Source organism: Anolis carolinensis, unplaced genomic scaffold (genome assembly GCF_035594765.1).
Source record: "Anolis carolinensis isolate JA03-04 unplaced genomic scaffold, rAnoCar3.1.pri scaffold_7, whole genome shotgun sequence".
Classification (NCBI taxonomy): domain Eukaryota; kingdom Metazoa; phylum Chordata; class Lepidosauria; order Squamata; family Dactyloidae; genus Anolis; species Anolis carolinensis.
The window spans coordinates 36,974,199-36,996,541 of record NW_026943818.1 but is presented as its reverse complement, the minus strand read 5'-3'; the positions used below and the strand labels follow the sequence as shown (position 1 = coordinate 36,996,541).

The 22,343-nt window shown below is 46.4% G+C and overlaps 1 protein-coding gene across 2 annotated transcripts in view; it reads right to left on the bottom strand.

The window, feature by feature from the left end:
* Window positions 1–17,996: 17,996 nt before the first annotated feature.
* LOC100563896 (procathepsin L) overlaps window positions 17,997–22,343 on the bottom strand; it is an 18,353-nt gene continuing 14,006 nt past the window's right edge. For both annotated transcript variants that reach the window (XM_062959058.1, XM_062959057.1), the window contains 3 exons: window positions 21,415–21,583; window positions 20,220–20,334; window positions 17,997–18,377 (listed from right to left, as the gene is read on the bottom strand). In XM_062959058.1, coding sequence (XP_062815128.1) covers window positions 18,278–18,377; window positions 20,220–20,334; window positions 21,415–21,583 — 384 coding nt within the window. In that variant the 3' untranslated portion in view covers window positions 17,997–18,277. The remainder of the gene's footprint in view (window positions 18,378–20,219; window positions 20,335–21,414; window positions 21,584–22,343) is intronic.

Here is a 22,343-nt window from a genome sequence, read left to right as displayed (position 1 = left end):
CAATGTTTTCTGACTCCTTACACTGGCTTCTGCACCCTAACAGACTCAGGCCTCAATGTTTTCTGACTCCTAACACTGGCTTCTGCACCCTAACAGACTCAAGCCTCAATGTTTTCTGACTCCTAACACTGGCTTCTGCACCCTAACAGACTCAAGCCTCAATGTTTTCTGACTCCTAACACTGGCTTCTGCACCCTAACAGACTCAAGCCTCAATGTTTTCTGACTCCTAACACTGGCTTCTGCACCCTAACAGACTCAAGCCTCAATGTTTTCTGACTCCTAACACTGGCTTCTGCACCCTAACAGACTCAAGCCTCAATGTTTTCTGACTCCTAACACTGGCTTCTGCAACCTAACAGACTCAAGCCTCAATGTTTTCTGACTCCTAACACTGGCTTCTGCACCATAACAGACTCAGGCCTGAATGTTTTCTGACTCCTAACACTGGCGTCTGCACCCTAACAGACTCAGGCCTCAATGTTTTCTGACTCCAAACACTGGCTTCTGCACCCTAACAGACTCAAGCCTCAATGTTTTCTGACTCCTAACACTGACTTCTGCACCCTAACAGACTCAGGCCTCAATGTTTTCTGACTCCTTACACTGGCTTCTGCACCCTAACAGACTCAGGCCTCAATGTTTTCTGACTCCTAACACTGGCTTCTGCACCCTAACAGACTCAAGCCTCAATGTTTTCTGACTCCTAACACTGGCTTCTGCACCCTAACAGACTCAAGCCTCAATGTTTTCTGACTCCTAACACTGGCTTCTGCACCCTAACAGACTCAAGCCTCAATGTTTTCTGACTCCTAACACTGGCTTCTGCACCCTAACAGACTCAAGCCTCAATGTTTTCTGACTCCTAACACTGGCTTCTGCACCCTAACAGACTCAAGCCTCAATGTTTTCTGACTCCTAACACTGGCTTCTGCACCCTAACAGACTCAAGCCTCAATGTTTTCTGACTCCTAACACTGGCTTCTGCACCCTAACAGACTCAAGCCTCAATGTTTTCTGACTCCTAACACTGGCTTCTGCACCCTAACAGACGCAGGCCTCAGTGTTTTCTGACTCCTAACAGTGGCTTCTGCACCCTAACAGACTCAGGCCTCAATGTTTTCTGACTCCTAACACTGGCTTCCGCACCCTAACAGACTCAGGCCTCAATGTTTTCTGACTCCTAACAGTGGCTTCTGCACCCTAACAGACTCAGGCCTCAATGTTTTCTGACTCCTAACACTGGCTTCCGCACCCTAACAGACTCAGGCCTCAATGTTTTCTGACTCCTAACAGTGGCTTCTGCACCCTAACAGACTCAGGCCTCAATGTTTTCTGACTCCTAACACTGGCTTCTGAACCCTAAGAGACTCAAGCCTCAATGTTGTCTGACTCCTAACACTGGCTTCTGCACCCTAACAAGCTCAAGCCTCAACGTCTTCTAACACTGGCTTCTGCACCCTAACAGACTCAAGCCTCAATGTTTTCTGACTCCTAACACTGGCTTCTGCACCCTAACAGACTCAAGCCTCAATGTTTTCTGACTCCTAACACTGGCTTCTGCACCCTAACAGACTCAAGCCTCAATGTTTTCTGACTCCTAACACTGGCTTCTGCACCCTAACAGACTCAAGCCTCAATGTTTTCTGACTCCTAACACTGGCTTCTGCACCCTAACAGACTCAAGCCTCAATGTTTTCTGACTCCTAACACTGGCTTCTGCACCCTAACAGACTCAGGCCTCAATGTTTTCTGACTCCTAACACTGGCTTCCGCACCCTAACAGACTCAGGCCTCAATGTTTTCTGACTCCTAACACTGGCTTCTGCACCCTAACAGACTCAGGCCTCAATGTTTTCTGACTCCTAACACTGGCTTCTGAACCCTAAGAGACTCAAGCCTCAATGTTTTCTGACTCCTAACACTGGCTTCTGCACTCTAACAGACTCAGGCCTCAATGTTTTCTGACTCCTAACACTGGCTTCTGCACCCTAACAAGCTCAAGCCTCAACGTCTTCTAACACTGGCTTCTGCACCCTAACAGACTCAGGCCTTAATGTTTTCTGACTCCTAACACTGGCTTCTGCACCCTAACAGACTCAAGCCTCAATGTTTTCTGACTCCTAACACTGACTTCTGCACCCTAACAGACTCAGGCCTCAATGTTTTCTGACTCCTTACACTGGCTTCTGCACCCTAACAGACTCAGGCCTCAATGTTTTCTGACTCCTAACACTGGCTTCTGCACCCTAACAGACTCAAGCCTCAATGTTTTCTGACTCCTAACACTGACTTCTGCACCCTAACAGACTCAGGCCTCAATGTTTTCTGACTCCTAACACTGACTTCTGCACCCTAACAGACTCAAGCCTCAATGTTTTCTGACTCCTAACACTGACTTCTGCACCCTAACAGACTCAGGCCTCAATGTTTTCTGACTCCTTACACTGGCTTCTGCACCCTAACAGACTCAAGCCTCAATGTTTTCTGACTCCTAACACTGGCTTCTGCACCCTAACAGACTCAAGCCTCAATGTTTTCTGACTCCTAACACTGACTTCTGCACCCTAACAGACTCAGGCCTCAATGTTTTCTGACTCCTTACACTGGCTTCTGCACCGTAACAGACTCAGGCCTCAATGTTTTCTGACTCCTAACACTGGCTTCTGAACCCTAAGAGACTCAAGCCTCAATGTTTTCTGACTCCTAACACTGGCTTCTGCACTCTAACAGACTCAGTCCTCAATGTTTTCTGACTCCTAACACTGGCTTCTGAACCGTAAGAGACTCAAGCCTCAATGTTTTCTGACTCCTAACACTGGCTTCTGCACTCTAACAGACTCAGGCCTCAATGTTTTCTGACTCCTAACACTGGCTTCTGCACCCGAACAAGCTCAAGCCTCAACGTCTTCTAACACTGGCTTCTGCACCCTAACAGACTCAGGCCTCAATGTTTTCTGACTCCTAACACTGGCTTCTGCACCCTAACAGACTCAAGCCTCAATGTTTTCTGACTCCTAACACTGACTTCTGCACCCTAACAGACTCAGGCCTCAATGTTTTCTGACTCCTTACACTGGCTTCTGCACCCTAACTGACTCAGGCCTCAATGTTTTCTGACTCCTAACACTGGCTTCTGCACCCTAACAGACTCAAGCCTCAATGTTTTCTGACTCCTAACACTGACTTCTGCACCCTAACAGACTCAGGCCTCAATGTTTTCTGACTCCTTACACTGGCTTCTGCACCCTAACAGACTCAGGCCTCAATGTTTTCTGACTCCTAACACTGGCTTCTGCACCCTAACAGACTCAAGCCTCAATGTTTTCTGACTCCTTACACTGGCTTCTGCACCCTAACAGACTCAGGCCTCAATGTTTTCTGACTCCTTACACTGGCTTCTGCACCCTAACAGACTCAGGCCTCAATGTTTTCTGACTCCTAACACTGGCTTCTGCACCCTAACAGACTCAGGCCTCAATGTTTTCTGACTCCTTACACTGGCTTCCGCACCCTAACAGACTCAGACCTCAATGTTTTCTGACTCCTAACACTGGCTTCTGCACCCTAACAGACTCAGGCCTCAATGTTTTCTGACTCCTAACACTGGCTTCTGAACCCTAAGAGACTCAAGCCTCAATGTTTTCTGACTCCTAACACTGGCTTCTGCACTCTAACAGACTCAGGCCTCAATGTTTTCTGACTCCTAACACTGGCTTCTGCACCCTAACAAGCTCAAGCCTCAACGTCTTCTAACACTGGCTTCTGCACCCTAACAGACTCAAGCCTCAATGTTTTCTGACTCCTAACACTGGCTTCTGCACCCTAAAAGACTCAAGCCTCAATGTTTTCTGACTCCTAACACTGGCTTCAGCACCCTAACAGACTCAGGCCTCAATGTTTTCTGACTCCTAACACTGGCTTCTGCACCCTAACAGACGCAGGCCTCAGTGTTTTCTGACTCCTAACAGTGGCTTCTGCACCCTAACAGACTCAGGCCTCAATGTTTTCTGACTCCTAACACTGGCTTCCGCACCCTAACAGACTCAGGCCTCAATGTTTTCTGACTCCTAACACTGGCTTCCGCACCCTAACAGACTCAGGCCTCAGTGTTTTCTGACTCCTAACAGTGGCTTCTGCACCCTAACAGACTCAGGCCTCAATGTTTTCTGACTCCTAACACTGGCTTCCGCACCCTAACAGACTCAGGCCTCAATGTTTTCTGACTCCTAACACTGGCTTCTGCACCCTAACAGACTCAGGCCTCAATGTTTTCTGACTCCTAACACTGGCTTCTGAACCCTAAGAGACTCAAGCCTCAATGTTTTCTGACTCCTAACACTGGCTTCTGCACCCTAACAAGCTCAAGCCTCAACGTCTTCTAACACTGGCTTCTGCACCCTAACAGACTCAAGCCTCAATGTTTTCTGACTCCTAACACTGGCTTCTGCACCATAACAGACTCAGGCCTGAATGTTTTCTGACTCCTAACACTGGCGTCTGCACCCTAATAGACTCAGGCCTCAATGTTTTCTGACTCCAAACACTGGCTTCTGCACCCTAACAGACTCAAGCCTCAATGTTTTCTGACTCCTAACACTGACTTCTGCACCCTAACAGACTCAGGCCTCAATGTTTTCTGACTCCTTACACTGGCTTCTGCACCCTAACAGACTCAGGCCTCAATGTTTTCTGACTCCTAACACTGGCTTCTGCACCCTAACAGACTCAAGCCTCAATGTTTTCTGACTCCTAACACTGGCTTCTGCACCCTAACAGACTCAAGCCTCAATGTTTTCTGACTCCTAACACTGGCTTCTGCACCCTAACAGACTCAAGCCTCAATGTTTTCTGACTCCTAACACTGGCTTCTGCACCCTAACAGACTCAAGCCTCAATGTTTTCTGACTCCTAACACTGGCTTCTGCACCCTAACAGACTCAAGCCTCAATGTTTTCTGACTCCTAACACTGGCTTCTGCACCCTAACAGACTCAAGCCTCAATGTTTTCTGACTCCTAACACTGGCTTCTGCACCCTAACAGACTCAAGCCTCAATGTTTTCTGACTCCTAACACTGGCTTCTGCACCCTAACAGACGCAGGCCTCAGTGTTTTCTGACTCCTAACAGTGGCTTCTGCACCCTAACAGACTCAGGCCTCAATGTTTTCTGACTCCTAACACTGGCTTCCGCACCCTAACAGACTCAGGCCTCAATGTTTTCTGACTCCTAACACTGGCTTCTGCACCCTAACAGACTCAGGCCTCAATGTTTTCTGACTCCTAACACTGGCTTCTGAACCCTAAGAGACTCAAGCCTCAATGTTATCTGACTCCTAACACTGGCTTCTGCACTCTAACAGACTCAGGCCTCAATGTTTTCTGACTCCTAACACTGGCTTCTGCACCCTAACAAGCTCAAGCCTCAACGTCTTCTAACACTGGCTTCTGCACCCTAACAGACTCAGGCCGCAATGTTTTCTGACTCCTAACACTGGCTTCTGCACCCTAACAGACTCAAGCCTCAATGTTTTCTGACTCCTAACACTGACTTCTGCACCCTAACAGACTCAGGCCTGAATGTTTTCTGACTCCTTACACTGGCTTCTGCACCCTAACAGACTCAAGCCTCAATGTTTTCTGACTCCTAACACTGGCTTCTGCACCCTAACAGACTCAAGCCTCAATGTTTTCTGACTCCTAACACTGACTTCTGCACCCTAACAGACTCAGGCCTCAATGTTTTCTGACTCCTAACACTGACTTCTGCACCCTAACAGACTCAGGCCTCAATGTTTTCTGACTCCTAACACTGACTTCTGCACCCTAACAGACTCAAGCCTCAATGTTTTCTGACTCCTAACACTGACTTCTGCACCCTAACAGACTCAGGCCTCAATGTTTTCTGACTCCTTACACTGGCTTCTGCACCCTAACAGACTCAAGCCTCAATGTTTTCTGACTCCTAACACTGGCTTCTGCACCCTAACAGACTCAAGCCTCAATGTTTTCTGACTCCTAACACTGACTTCTGCACCCTAACAGACTCAGGCCTCAATGTTTTCTGACTCCTTACACTGGCTTCTGCACCCTAACAGACTCAGGCCTCAATGTTTTCTGACTCCTAACACTGGCTTCTGAACCCTAAGAGACTCAAGCCTCAATGTTTTCTGACTCCTAACACTGGCTTCTGCACTCTAACAGACTCAGGCCTCAATGTTTTCTGACTCCTAACACTGGCTTCTGAACCGTAAGAGACTCAAGCCTCAATGTTTTCTGACTCCTAACACTGGCTTCTGCACTCTAACAGACTCAGGCCTCAATGTTTTCTGACTCCTAACACTGGCTTCTGCACCCTAACAAGCTCAAGCCTCAACGTCTTCTAACACTGGCTTCTGCACCCTAACAGACTCAGGCCTCAATGTTTTCTGACTCCTAACACTGGCTTCTGCACCCTAACAGACTCAAGCCTCAATGTTTTCTGACTCCTAACACTGACTTCTGCACCCTAACAGACTCAGGCCTCAATGTTTTCTGACTCCTTACACTGGCTTCTGCACCCTAACTGACTCAGGCCTCAATGTTTTCTGACTCCTAACACTGGCTTCTGCACCCTAACAGACTCAAGCCTCAATGTTTTCTGACTCCTAACACTGACTTCTGCACCCTAACAGACTCAGGCCTCAATGTTTTCTGACTCCTTACACTGGCTTCTGCACCCTAACAGACTCAGGCCTCAATGTTTTCTGACTCCTAACACTGGCTTCTGCACCCTAACAGACTCAAGCCTCAATGTTTTCTGACTCCTTACACTGGCTTCTGCACCCTAACAGACTCAGGCCTCAATGTTTTCTGACTCCTTACACTGGCTTCTGCACCCTAACAGACTCAGGCCTCAATGTTTTCTGACTCCTAACACTGGCTTCTGCACCCTAACAGACTCAGGCCTCAATGTTTTCTGACTCCTTACACTGGCTTCCTCACCCTAACAGACTCAGGCCTCAATGTTTTCTGACTCCTAACACTGGCTTCTGCACCCTAACAGACTCAGGCCTCAATGTTTTCTGACTCCTAACACTGGCTTCTGAACCCTAAGAGACTCAAGCCTCAATGTTTTCTGACTCCTAACACTGGCTTCTGCACTCTAACAGACTCAGGCCTCAATGTTTTCTGACTCCTAACACTGGCTTCTGCACCCTAACAAGCTCAAGCCTCAACGTCTTCTAACACTGGCTTCTGCACCCTAACAGACTCAGGCCTCAATGTTTTCTGACTCCTAACACTGGCTTCTGCACCCTAACAGACTCAAGCCTCAATGTTTTCTGACTCCTAACACTGGCTTCTGCACCCTAAAAGACTCAAGCCTCAATGTTTTCTGACTCCTAACACTGGCTTCAGCACCCTAACAGACTCAGGCCTCAATGTTTTCTGACTCCTAACACTGGCTTCTGCACCCTAACAGACTCAGGCCTCAATGTTTTCTGACTCCTAACACTGGCTTCAGCACCCTAACAGACTCAGGCCTCAATGTTTTCTGACTCCTAACACTGGCTTCTGCACCCTAACAGACTGAAGCCTCAAGCCTCAATGGCTTGGGGAGTGGAAGAGAGATGAGGCTGAGAGAGAAGTGAAGGTTGGGGAAATGAAGTTTGGGGAGTGGAAGGTTGGGGAGGTGAAGGTTGGGGAGTGGAAGGTTGGGGAGGTGAAGGTTGGGGAGTGGAAGGGTTCCTTTGGAGGGTGGAGAACTCCGGAAGCAGAGGTTCCCTTGTAGGGTCAATTTGAGAGTCCTGACTTGATACAGGACTCAAGACAGGGGGAGAAAGTAGGGAAGGAGATGGGGCAAAAGGCGGGGGTCTGGGCTGGTAAGGTGGAGGGCAAGCAAATGTTTCCAGAAGTTCCTCTTCTGGTGGAGGAGAGAGGGGGAGCTGGTCTAGAGAGCAACTTCTAGGAAGGGTTGGTTTGGAGTCTATGTCTTTGCATGGGAAGACTTGGACTCCCCTTCCCCTTCCATTTTCTCTCTGGCTTAAGGTCATAAAACATGCAGCATAGGCCAGTTCGGTCCATCTGGGTTCCCCATTGCAGTGGCTTGAAGTCTCAATATGAGACCTTCATCCACACTGCCATGCGGTGGCCAGACTGAACCTCCCTCAAGGGCCCTCTTGGGCCATTTATGCGTGCTGTACTTGACCAATCTGGCCGGCACCATGTTTTCTGATGCAAGACCGTCCCAATCGGCCAGAATTTTACCCAGTGGAGTGTCAGCTGGGACGGCACACCCTGGACGTGAAGGACAAACACCCATCCTTGGCTCAGCCTCTGTATCTTTCAACAGTTAATGGAATATTAGACTCACCCACCGGCCGGATGCAATTCGTTCTTCCAACAGTCCCTTCCACCAAGGCTGAGTGGCTAGCGTTGTGATGACCTGTAGGTGACCCGGGAACACAAAGATATCCCCCTACCCTCACAGTTCACACAACTTGCAAAAAACAAGCTAGACTGCCCTATCAAGTTTCAGGATGCCAGGTGTTTCCGCACCTCACTAGGATTTGTTACCGAACTCTGCTGTGAAGTGCCTTACTTCCAAAGTTCCTCCACCTAGACTCTTAGCACGGCACCGGTTCTAAAATACTTACTCTCTGGGCATCCCCGTTGCACGTTGGCGCTTTCCCTTCGAGGAGAGCTTTAAATCTGCTTCCCCTATGTTCTGGCTCCTTTGTGCCGATATCCCGAGACAGATCAAGCGAGAGGAAGGGAGCTGCAAGAAATTTTTGAAGAATGAGGTCAAATTATTGAATGGAGGGCCCTCCTGCAGCTGTTCTTCTCCCCGATCTGTCCCAGAATATCTGGACCAAGGTTGCCACTTGGAATTTGATCTAAAATTTTATTTGGACCTCCCCAAGCGGAGAGTCCCTTCGTGGTAAAGCCAAATTGTTATCGAGACTGCGATTTAGCAGGGATCTGCCCTGTGAGGGAGATCCAATCCGTCTCCCAGAAGAGAGAACGAACCTTGGCGAGCCGACCGTAAAGTAGGAAATGAACTGGATTATAATTTACCTGAGACCAAAAGGAAAAGCTCTGCCAAGTTGAAGGAAAACCGTCAAAGTGTTTATTAAAGCGATTCAGCTGAATGGACATCTAGCAGCGATAGATCGACATGCAAGATGTAACGATACATTGGAAATAAAGCCATTTTATTATACATTTTACAAGTTTGAAGTCTATTTGAACTTCCCGCCCCGTCCCTCTGCTCATCTGGCTGCTGATAGGTCGAGGGTGTCACACTAGGCGGGAGCTAGGCTTCCCGCTCTGCGTCTTGGCCAATGAGGGACAACCTTCGCCTCTGCCAGGGCCAGTCAGGTTGGGGAAGGTGGGAGTCAACTAGACAATGGGTTCTGGTGAATGAATCATTGGGGTTATCTTATGCAAAAGCGACCACCTGAGGCTAGCGCCTTCCAAGATAATCTTAAGATTATTGCTGTTTTTGAATAGGGTCATTTGGGATGTCCGGGGTCCTTTACGCACGTACACAGTTCATGAATACCTTGAGGTATGGCGGAGATGTCAGTTTATATTGACACTATGGGAGTACGGAGACAGGACCAGTGGGGAGTCTTCCTTTTGGCTCCCCAGGGGTCCAGGATGGGATTGTGGTCAACATTACCATATGAGATCTTATCACCCGTGGGGCTGCTCCGATTTAGGGGTCAATCTCTGGCTATGGCCATGCAGTTGCAAAATAGATTAAATCTTTTTTGGTGACAGATTTTCTTCTTATATGTGTGAAGCCCAGAATCTAGGGTGAGGAAAGGCAGGGATTTCCGGGTCAGCTAGAGTTCAGACTGTGCCTTCCTTGATTGAAATATACTAGGGAATATAGAAAATCATATCTTATCAATTTCCACCCAAAATTGCCAAAAAAATATACTAAATATTAGCGTTTATAGCTTATTTTTCCTTTCCTGCGCTAATAGCGCACGGCGGGAGGCGATTTAGGCAAGGAACGGAAGTTTGACAATCAGCTGATGATTGGAGAAGAAATGGTAAAAAATGACCTCTGTTGGTTGTCTTTTAAAGGTTAGGCGATTTTAGACATAGATATGAATTAGGGTGATTCTTGGTGCGAAATTGAGTGAGTTCTGAGTGGAAGTATAGGCTGGGGGTGTGTGTGTGGGATATCGCGGGTTTCCTGAGAACCGGGAGGAGATTCAGATTCCCTCGGTTTTAAAGCGAAGGAAGGAACCCAGGTTTTTTCTGTAATATATTATATATAAAAGGGAAATATGTGGGTTTGGGGGTTTTCCAGGGAACCCATAGACCAAGTTACCTTTGGTTAATCAGCTAATAAAGAATTGATCCCAATATTTCATAAACATATAAGCATGCAATTCATAGAAAGTTCATAAGCAATTCAGGCAATAATAATGCGAAGGGATTCATGTTAATTCCAGTTCTTGGTAGCCCGGTGATTTATAGAACTGAAGGCAAACATATGAATGAGAAGTCCAGTCATTCATAAAAATGAAGATGAATGGATGAACGGAGGAGGATCGTGGCTGGTCCTTGAGGAAACTACATTTCTCTCCCAGGGAATGGCAGTCTGCCACCAGCAGCCTTGGAGAGAAGTCCAAGTTCCCTGGAAATAGCCCGCCAGCCGTGAGAGCCGAGAAGCGGCTGTTGCGGATAAAGAGGCAAACGGAACCGGGTTTTTTTGACAGTCAGCTGATTTGGAGCTTCAAACTGGACCCATTCGGGCGCTGTTGGTGGTGCCGGAACCAGGAGCCTCAAAGAGTGTTAAATATAAGAGATAGGCATGCTTGGAGTGTTTCTGATGAAGTTAGGGTCCAATTTGTTCCGTTCCAATGGCAAGGAGAACGTGGCGAGGTTTATGGAGGAAGGAGGGGGGGGGGATTTCATGCAAAGGAGTAAAAAAGGATACAAAAAAAACCACTGGAGAATCATAGAATCATAGAATCATAGAATAGTAGAGTTGGAAGAGACCTCATGGGCCATCTAGTCCAACCCCCCGCTAAGAAGCAGGAAATCGCATTCAAAGCACCCCCGACAGATGGCCATCCAGCCTCTGTTTAAAAGCCTCCAAAGAAGGAGCCTCTACCACGGCCCGGGGGGGAGAGTTCCACTGCCGAACAGCCTTTCTCACAGTGAGGAAGTTCTTCCTGATGTTCAGGTGGAATCTCCTTTCCTGTAGTTTGAAGCCATTGTTCCGTGTCCTAGTCTGCAGGGCCGCAGAAAACAAGCTTGCTCCCTCCTCCCTTTGACTTCCCTTCACGTATTTGTACATGGCTCTCATGTCTCCTCTCAGCCTTCTCTTCTGCAGGCTAAACATGCCCAGCTCTTTAAGCCGCTCCTCATAGGGCTTGTTCTCCAGACCCTGAATCATTTTAGTCGCCCTCCTCTGGACGCTTTCCAGCTTGTCAACATCTCCCTTCAACTGTGGTGCCCAGAATTGGACGCAGTATTCCAGGTGTGGTCTGACCAAGGCAGAATAGAATAAGGGGGAGCAGGACTTCCCTGGATCTAGACGCTATTCCCCTCTTGATGCAGGCCAGAATCCCATTGGCTTTTTTAGCTGCCGCATCACATTGTAGGCTCATGTTTAACTTGTTGTCCACGAGGACTCCAAGATCTTTTTCGCACACACTGCTGTCAAGCCAGGCGTCCCCCATTCTGTATCTTTGATTTCCATTTTTTCTGCCGAAGTGAAGTCTCTTGCATTTGTCCCTGTTGAACTTCATTTTGTGAGTTTCGGCCCATCTCTCTAGTCTGTCAAGATCGTTTTGAATTCTGCTCCTGTCTTCTGGAGTGTTAGTTATCCCTCCCAGTTTGGTGTCGTCTGCAAACTTGATGATCGTGCCTTCTAACCCTTCGTCTAAGTCGTTAATAAAGATGTTGAACAGAACCGGGCCCAGGACGGAGCCCTGCGGCACTCCACTTGTCACTTCTTTCCATGATGAAGACGACGCATTGGTGAGCACCCTTTGGGTTCGTTCGCTTAGCCAATTACAGATCCACCTAACCGTAGTTTTGTCTAGCCCACATTTTACTAGTTTGTTTGCCAGAAGGTCGTGGGGGACTTTGTCGAAGGCCTTACTGAAATCCAGGTACGCTACATCCACAGCATTCCCTGTATCGACCCAACTCGTAACTCTATCGAAAAAAGAGATAATATTAGTCTGGCATGACTTGTTTTTGGTAAATCCGTGTTGACTATTAGCAATGACCGCATTTGTTTCTAAGTGTTCGCAGACCACTTCCTTAATGATCTTTTCCAGAATCTTGCCTGGTATTGATGTGAGGCTGACCGGACGGTAATTGTTTGGGTCGTTCTTTTTTCCCTTCTTGAAGATAAATAGGGACCACATTCGCCCTCCTCCAATCTGCTGGGACTTCTCCCGTTCTCCAAGAACTCTCGAAGATAATTGCCAGTGGTTCTGAAATAACTTCCGCTAGTTCCTTCAGTACTCTTGGGTGTAGCTGATCTGGCCCTGGGGACTTGAATTCGTTTAGAGAGGCCAAGTGTTCCTGGACAACTTGTTTCCCTATTTGGGGTTGGATTTCCCCCAATCCTTCGTCCATTCCATGTTGCTGAGGTTGAAGATGGCTTTCTTTTTCTGAGAAGACCGAGGCAAAGAAGGCATTAAGTAGTTCTGCCTTCTCCCTATCCCCTGTCACCATCACCCCATCTTCTCCTTGCAATGGCCCTATCGCCTCCTTTTTCTTCCTTTTTCTACCAACGTAAGCAAAAAAGCCTTTTTTGTTGTTTTTTATGTCCCTGGCAAGCCTGAGCTCATTTTGCGCTTTAGCCTTGCGAACCTTTTCCCTACAGGTGTTGGCTATACGTTTGAATTCTTCTTTGGTGATTTCTCCCCTTTTCCACTTCTTGTGCATGTCACTTTTGAGCTTTAGCTCAGTTAGAAGTTCTTTGGACATCCATTCTGGCTTCTTTGCACTTGTCTTATTTTTCTTCTTTGTTGGCACTGTTTGCATTTGCGCCTTGAGTATTTCACTTTTGAAAAACTCCCATCCATCCTTAACTCCCTTGTTTTTTAATATCGGCGTCCATGGAATGCCGCTTAGTAATTCCTTCATTTTTTGGAAGTCAGCTCTCTTAAAGTCCAGAATGCGTGTTTGACTTGTCTTAGTTTCAGCATTCCTTTGTATTGCAAACTGCAGGAGCACATGGTCACTTGCCCCTAAGGATCCAACCACTTCAACTGTATTGATCAGGTCTTCCACATTTGTTAAGATTAGATCAAGAGTTGCTGATCTCCTTGTTGCCTCTTCTACCTTCTGGACCATAAAATTATCTGCAAGGCAAGTGAGGAATTTGTTGGACTTTGTACTCTTGGCTGAGTTTGTTTTCCAGCAGATATCGGGATAATTGAAATCGCCCATGACTACTATATCTCTTCTTTGTGCCTGTTTGGTCAGCTGTTGACAGAAGGCTTCATCAAGTCCTTCATCCTGACTCGGAGGTCTGTAGTAGGCACCCACGACAAGATCTTTTTGAGTCCCGGTTCCCTTGATTCTTATCCAGATGCTTTCAAGCTGGTTTCCCGGATTACAGTCTTGCATTTCTTCTGCAACGTAACTGTTTTTGACATATAAAGCTACTCCCCCTCCTCTCCCCTTTGTTCTATTTCTGTGAAAGAGGTTATAGCCCTCAATGGTTAAATTCCAGTGATGGGAGTCATCCCACCAGGTTTCAGTGATGCCTATGACATTGTATGTGTGGTGCTGTGCTAGGAATTGGAGTTCGTCTTGCTTATTTCCCATGCTCTGAGCATTAGTGTAAAGACATGTAAGCCCCTGTGACCTCCCCTCGAACTGTTTATTTGGGATTATTGTGCTCTCTGTACTTGGTCCTTGCTGTGTTTGTGCAGCCCTCCGTTTAGCCTTTTGGCGGTTCCCTGTGGTCGTGGGTAATATAGTGTTCGCCAGGCTGTTGTTCCCCTCCCCTAGTGGATTTAGTTTAAAGTGCGCCTGATGAGGTTTGTGAGTCTGTGTGCAAAAAGATGTTTTCCTACTTGTGTGAGATGCACCCCATCGCTTGCCAGTAGTCCATCCTCTTGGAAGAGTAGACCATGGTCAAGGAAGCCAAAATGCTCCTCTTGACACCATTTTCTGAGCCAGTTATTGACTTGTACTATTTTTCCGGCCCTTGCAGAGCCGTGTCCTACAACGGGGAGGAGGGATGAAAAGATCACATGTACATTATACAGTTTTAGCTTTGTTCCCAGAGCTCGAAAATCATTTGTGATTTAAGTATGCCTAGCGGTGTCATTGGTACCTACATGAATCAACATAAGGTGGGGAGGGTGATGGGGCTTTAGGAGCCTGCTGAGCCTCTGAGTGATATGGTGTATTTTTGCCCCCGGGAGGCAGCATGTTTCTCGAGCCATCCCATCCGGTCTGGAAATGATGGCTTCCGTTCCTCTAAGGAGGGAGTCACCTACTACCAAGACCTGTTTCCTTTGAGGATTGACAGGGTCCCTTTTGTGCAAGACAGTGTGTATGTCCCCTGAAGAGTGTTCCTGTTGAAGTGAATCATGTAGGTGTAAAGTGTTGTCCTCCTCCTCAACATCCCCAGTGCATTCATCAATGACAATCCATTGAGATACATCCGAGAGCCCATTACTCTCCCAAGGATGTTCCTGTTGCTCCTGGTCTATGATTGGGGATGGAGCATTTGCATGATTACATAAGTGTGACTGTGGTGATGCACTGTCCCCGTCAGGGCTATCCCCTGCGCATTGATCCAGGGTGGTCCACTGAGTGGTATCTAAGAAACTGTGGTCCTCCACAAGATGTGTTTCCTGATTGTATGTTAATGATGTAAGAATTTCAAATCTGTTGTGTAAATGCAGCTGAGCAGAGGAGTTCTGCGGAGGCTGCCTGGTCCTGCGTCTCCTTCTATGGGTGACCTCCTTCCAAGCCTGAGGGTTGTCTACCTTTGAGTTGATCTCCCCATAAGGTTCCTGATCATGGTCTTGGTGGTGTTGGTGTGATGCAGGCTGCTGATCTACAGCAGCGTGTTGTGCAGTGTCCAAGAAGAGCTCAAGTGCCTGAATGTCCTTAAGGGTCTTAATACGGTGCTCGAGCTGTTGGATCCTCTGCTCCATCAGAGTCATCTGTTTGCATTTGGAGCAGATGTAGTTGTCTAGTTTTTGTGTGAAAAAGCGGAACATGCCACAGCTGGTGCATGTGATGGGAATGTTTTGCTTTTGTTGCATCTCTTGGTGAGCGTGGTGGCCAAGTGGGATCTTTGTACAGTTAAGTAATATGCACGCACTTTATGTGCAAACTGCAACAAACCACCTCTTTGTGTAGTTGTTTATGTTGCTTTGTTTCCTGTATGTACTGCAAAGGATAGTTAGTAAAGGTGCCTGATGGCGCGCGCGACACTGGCAAATAAAGCTTTCCCAGAAACTCAATTAACAGGGGACAATGCCTGCTGTCAATCAACTTAAGTACCTGGCTCTCTTTCAACACAACAGTCACACAACAGTTAGACTTTGACCACAGGAGCCAAGCCCACACTCAGTTTAAAATCTTAGCCAAATCCTACCTGAAGCCAGGGAGCAAAAATGTCCTCCTGCTGCCTCTGCTTCTGCGAGAACCAACTGCCCTTCTGGGATCAGGCTCTGGCAGAAACTCACACTGGCAAATAAAGCTTTCCCAGAAACTCAATTAACAGGGGACAATGCCTGCTGTCAATCAACTTAAGTACCTGGCTCTCTTTCAACACAACAGTCACACAACAGTTAGACTTTGACCACAGGAGCCAAGCCCACACTCAGTTTAAAATCTTAGCCAAATCTTAGCCAAATCCTACCTGAAGCCAGGGAGCAAAAATGTCCTCCTGCTGCCTCTGCTTCTGCGAGAACCAACTCGGAGAGGATTTCAAGTTAAAAGGAAAGGATACTTTTTATTTAAGGATTAGTTACAATGTTAGGGCTGGGGAAAGCAATGAAAAGAATTTAATAATAATAATTTGTTGCGGTCTGAACGTTCTCCCACTTTGCAGGCGATCCGGATTTGTGGAACACCTCGCTGCAGGTCAGATGAATTTAAAAGCGGGGGTCTCAGCTATCACTAACACTGGCTTCTGCACCCTAACAGACTCAGGCCTCAATGTTTTCTGACTCCTAACACTGGCTTCTGCACTCTGACGGATTAAGTTCTCCGTCCAGCTGCGGAAGAAATAGAAGAAGGAGAGTTTCAGTTAGGGAGCGTCTGCACTGTCGGATTAATGTGCATTAAAGGGCAGGATCCTGGGAGCTGTAGTTTGGCAGAGAAGGGCTAAGACATTGCGAACGGTTCTGGCCGAGCTTACTTATTCGAACACATGTCCCTCTATGAAACTCTGCAGAGATTAAGATCTTTTGGGGAGGCCCTACTCTCGATCTCACCTCCGTCACAGGCGCGACTGGTGGAGACAAGAGGCAGGGCCTTCTCAGTGGTGGTAGTAGTTAGAAGACGTTGAGACTTGAGTATGTTAGGGTGCAGAAGCCAGTGTTAGGAGTGAGAGACGATGTTGAGGCTTCAGTATGTTAGAGTGTAGAAGCAAGCGTTAGGAGTTAAAGATGTTGAAGCTTATTTTAGAGTGTAGAAGCCAGCGTTAGGAGATAAAAGGCATTGAGGCTTTAGTCTTTTAGAGTGCAAAAGCCAGTGTTAGGAGTTAGAGAAGATGTTGAGGCTTGAGTATGTTAGAGTGCAAAAGCCATGTTAGTAGTTAGAAGATGTTGAGGCTGGAATCTGTTCAGCGCAGAAGCCAGTGTTAGGAGATAGAAGATGTTGAGGCTTGAGTCTGTTAGAGGCCCGAGTATGTTAAGTGCAGAAGCCAGTGTTAGAAGGCATTGAGGCTTGAGTCTATAAGAGTGCAGAAGCCAGTGTTAGAAGATTGAAGACGTTGAGGCTTGAGTATATTAGAGTGCAGAAGCCATGTTAGTAGTTAGAAGATGTTGAGGCTTGATTCTATTAGAGTGCAGAAGCCAGGAGATGATAGAGTGAAGATGCTCCCAGGTGTTTCCTAGTCTTTGGACTCACAACCCAGCTTCAGGCGGATCCTTCTCAGGGGCAGTCCAGCCTCTGAGTCGCGGCAACTGTACTCCCCGCTTTGTGCTTTAACATCTTGTGACTCCTAACACTGGCTTCTGCACTCTGAGGGACTCATGCCTCAATGCCTTCTCCTAACCCTGGCTTCTGCGCACCAACAGACTTAAGCCTCAACGTCTTCTAACTCTGGCTTCTGCACTCTAACAAGCTCAAGCCTCAACATCTTCTAACACTGGCTTCTGCACCCTAACAGACTCAAGCCTAAATGTTTTCTGACACTAACACTGGCTTCTGCACTCTGACGGACTAAGCCTCAACGCCTTCTAACTCCTAACACTGGCTTCTGCGTTCTAACTAACGTAAGCCTCAACGTCTTCTAACTACTAACATGGCTTCTGCACTCTAACAAGCTCAAGCCTCAACATCTTCTGACTCTGGCTTCTGCATTCTAACAGACTCAAGCCTCAACATCTTCTGTCTCCTAACACTGGCTTCTGCACTCTAACAAGCTCAAGCTTCAACATCTTCTAACTCTGGCTTCTGCACTCTAACAAGATCAAACCTCAATATCTTCTAACTCTGACTTCTGCACCCTAACACTCAAGCCTCAACATATTCTAACTCTGGCTTCTGCAGTCCAACAGACTCAAACCTCAACATCTTCTAACTACTAACATGGTTTCTGCACTCTAACAGACTCAAGCCTCATCCCATCTAATTTTGGAAGCTAAGCAGGGTCAGCCCTGGTTAGTATTTGGATGGGAGACCATTCCCGAATACCAGGTTCTATATGATCCTTTCCATCTAAAACACAAACGTGGGCTTTTCATACGCACAGGAAGTTGGGAGATGATAACCAAGCCGAGCACAACGGAACATGGCCATAAAGCTCGGAAAATGCACAACAACCCAAACACAATGGCTTTCTCAATATCTTTATTTCTGATGCATTTCTCCAAGCAGCCACAATTTTTTAAGCAGATAGATAGATAGACCCAGAGAGTTGTGCAGAGAGTTTCATCTATGCTAACAATCGTGCCATCACTGCTCAAGCAGAGAGCTTTGAAATGGTTGAACAGAAGCTCTCCGATGCTCTGATAGATAGATAGATAGATAGATAGATAGATAGATAGATAGATAGATATAGATAGATAGATGTTGTTTCAGGTTCAGGAAAAAATGAGTTCTTGGTTCCACCCATTAGATGGTGGGGTAACTGGCCTGATTGGCCACACCACAGTGATTGCCAGCTCCTTTGACCAATCGCATGTAGCCCCCTTCGCCCCAGTTCTCCGTCCAGCTGCGGAAGAGACAGAAGAAGGAAAGTTTCAGTTAGGGAGCGTCTGCACTGTCAGATTAATGTGCATTAACGGCCAGGATCCTGGGAGTTGTAGTTTGGCAGAGAAGGGCTAAGACATTGCGAAATGGTTCTGGCCGAGCTTACTTATTCGAACGCATCTCCCTCTATGGACCTCTGCAGAGATTAAGATCTTTTGGGGAGGCCCTACTCTCGATCTCACCTCCGTCACAGGCGCGACTGGTGGAGACGAGAGACAGGGCCTTCTCAGTGGTGGTAGTAGTTAGAAGACGTTGAGGCTTGAGTCTGTTAGAGTGCAGAAGCCAGTGTTAGGAGTTAGAGAAGATGTTGAGGCTCGAGATGTTAGAGTGCAGAAGCCATGTTAATAGTTAGAAAACGTTGAGCCTTGAGTCTGTTAGAGTTCAGAAGCCAGTGTCGGATGTTAGACAAGATGTTGAGGCTTGAGTCTGTTAGAGTGCAGAAGCCAGTGTTAGGAGTTAGAGAAGATGTTGAGGCTTGAGATGTTAGAGTGCAGAAGCCATGTTAATAGTTAGAAAACGTTGAGGCTTGAGTCTGTTAGAGTTCAGAAGCCAGTGTCGGATGTTAGACAAGATGTTGAGGCTTGAGTCTGTTAGAGTGCAGAAGCCAGTGTTAGGAGATTGAAGACGTTGAGGCTTGAGTATGTTAGAGTGCAGAAGCCATGTTAGTAGTTAGAAGATGTTGAGGCTGGAATCTGTTAAGCGCAGAAGCCAGTGTTAGGAGATAGAAGACGTCTGTTAGAGTTCAGAAGCTAGTGTTAGGAGTTTGAGGCTCGAGTATGTTAAGTGCAGAAGCCAGTGTTAGAAGGCGTTGAGGCTTGAGTCTGTTAGAGTGCAGAAGCCAGTGTTAGGAGATAGATGTTGAGGCTTGAGTCTGTTAGAGTGCAGAAGCCAATGTTAGGAGATAGAAAACGTTGAGGCTTGAGTCTGTTAGAGTTCAGAAGCCAGTGTTAGGAGATAGATGTTGAGGCTTGTCTGTTAAAATGCAGAAGTCAGTGTTAGGATAGAAGATGTTGAGGCTTGAGTCTGTTAGAGTGCAGAAGCCAGTGTTAGGATATAGAAGATGTTGAGGCTTGAGTCTGTTAGAGTTCAGAAGCCAGTGTTAGGAGATAGAGAAGATGTTGAGGCTTGAGTCTGTTAGAGTGCAGAAGCCAGTGTTAGGAGATAGAAGATGGTGAGGCTGGAATCTGTTAGAGTGCAGAAGCCAGTGTTAGAAGACGTTGAGGCTTGAGACTGTTAGAGTTCAGAAGCTAGTGTTAGGAGTTAGAGAAGACATTGAGGCTCGAGTATGTTAAGTGCAGAAGCCAGTGTTAGAAGGCGTTGAGGCTTGAGTCTGTTAGAGTGCAGAAGCCAGTGTTAGGAGAGAGAAGATGTTGAGGCTTGAGTCTGTTAGATTCCCTTGGCTGTGGAACTCGCTCCCCAGTGACATTCAATCATCCCCTTCCCCCCCAGGGTTGAGAACGACAGGGTAGAAATATGGTAACTAAATAAATAAAGAAGAGGAAGGGGAGCAGGAAAGTGTTCGGGAATTAGAGGGGGAGTTGGAATCAGAGGAGGAGGTCTTGCAAGTGCTCACATTTCAGGAAAGGAGAAAGGAAACAGAGCAGAGACGCCTTTTTCGGGTCTGCGTTTGGGAAACTGCTCCTAAGGATTTATTGTGCAGTGCACGCTGTTTCTTCGTCTGAAGTGCTGCTTTATTTGGGACTTTATCAGAGACTTGAGGACTATGTCTGCAGTAAGTCTTATTTGGTCTTCTGCATTATACAACCACGTGTGCTGAAGTAAATATCCAAGTTCCAACCCTCACCTGTTCTTCAGAATCCAGTAATCTATATTTGCTCCTCCGGCCTGATTCACGCCGTAACCGACCGCCAACATGGCATGGTTCACCCGTTGGCCACACCAACTGCTGGAAAAGACTCCTAGAAAAGATGCAGGGAAGGGGGAACCAAAGGCAATAAATGGGAAACGACATGAATCATAGAATTCTAGAGTCAGAAGACCATGTTGATGTAAGAGTTAAATTGAGACACAACTACCTTCCCGTCTCAATTCCTCTCCTTCTTTGGCGATCTAGCAATCTGCGTAGACACACAAACATAAATCTCTGCTGTCAGCTGAACACTGCGGTTCTTATCTTTATTGAATTAATTTACAACTATATACACAGCACAGCCAGAGCGGAGCATATACACATACACGTCGATTGATGGCGACAAGCTAAGCACATTAGCTCTCAACATGTCAACACCCACATTCCAAAGTAGTTACGAATGTTCAGTAACCTTTGCGGAAACTACACAGTGTCACTCTAGCAATTAATCTCTATGCATTTAACTCTTGCACTACTGGAATGGTGCACTACTTGCACATACACAATACACTATAAGTGAAAATTTCATACTACACAATCCAAAACTCCAACAGACCATCCAATCCAACCCCATTCTGCGAGCTAGGAAGGCACCATCCGACCCCCCCCCCCCCCGACAGATGACCATCTAGGCTCAGCTTTGAAACCTCCAGAGAAGGAGACTCCACCAGACTCCAAGGGAGAGATATACACTGTCAAGAAAGGGTTAAATTGAGACACATTCACCTTCTGTCTCAATTTACCTTCTTCTGCACAGTCACCAGAAATAAATGCACACTTCCCAGCTGCCGGCTGAAACCAGAGGCTCTTATCATTATACACTATGTACATAGTCTTGCTGGAGCATAGCATTTGAGCATCCGACTTCGATCATTCACGGCATGGGAAGCACAGTTCTCCTCTCCTGTCGCCTCCCACATTCCACAGCAATGACGAATGTCCTCGTATCCTAAAATCACTCACTGTTTCCCTCTAGCAATAAATCTCTACTCTATGCAATTAACTCTTACATGACTGGAATGCTGCATTACAGGCACACACAATCAGTTTGCTTTCACAACTATACAAAACCATACCTTAACATACACTACATTGAATCGACAGTGTCGATGCAACCACTGGGCCTCACCGGATTTGTAGAAATGGAAAAAGAAGCTCTGGGCGTCCACGGCTACGGAAACGGGCCCCACGGTGGCCACGGCGTGTTCCAGGGCCTCTTCGCTGCCGGATTGGATTCGTACCAAGGAACTGCAGTTGGCCACCCGCGCCTGAGCGTTGTAGCGGCATCCCGATGCCTCCTGGAAGAGGAGCAAAAAGTGAGACCACTTATTACCACCGATTATAGGACCTTTGCATCACTACAAGTCCCATGAGTCAGGCATTGTCAGAGTTACCCTCCAGCAAGTCAACAGTCGCAACCAATAATAGAATCCAAGAGAATCAACAAAGCACATCCAGTCCCCTGCTATGCAAGAAAGACACCATCAAAGCCCTCCCGAAGGATGGCCATCTAGCTTCATAGGTATTAGCAAGTCTGTGGAAAGACAGGGATATGGGTTGAAATAATCTTAGGGTTGGAAGGGGTCCCTAAAGGCCATCTAGTACAATCCAGTTCTATGCAGAAAGACATGTTTCTCATTGTTGTTGTTGTTGTTGTTAGTAGTAGTATTAATTTATTATTAATAATAATTAATAGCACCCTAATAATAATATTAATAATATCAATATATTATATTATTAATAATTATTAATTGATATATAATATTATCAATACTTATTACATATTTATTATTACTATTATTAATTATTAGTAGTATTCATTTATTATAATAATTAATAACACTATGTAGCACAAATATTATTATCATTGTTAGTACTATTACTAATTATTATTAGCAGTAGTATTAATTCTTTATTATTATTAATTATGAATAATGATAACTATCAATAATTATTAATAAGTAATAAATAATAATGTTTATTACTCAATTATTAATTTTTAATAATTATTAATAGTAATTAATAATTAATTACCCTTGATCACTGTATCCAGGCTTG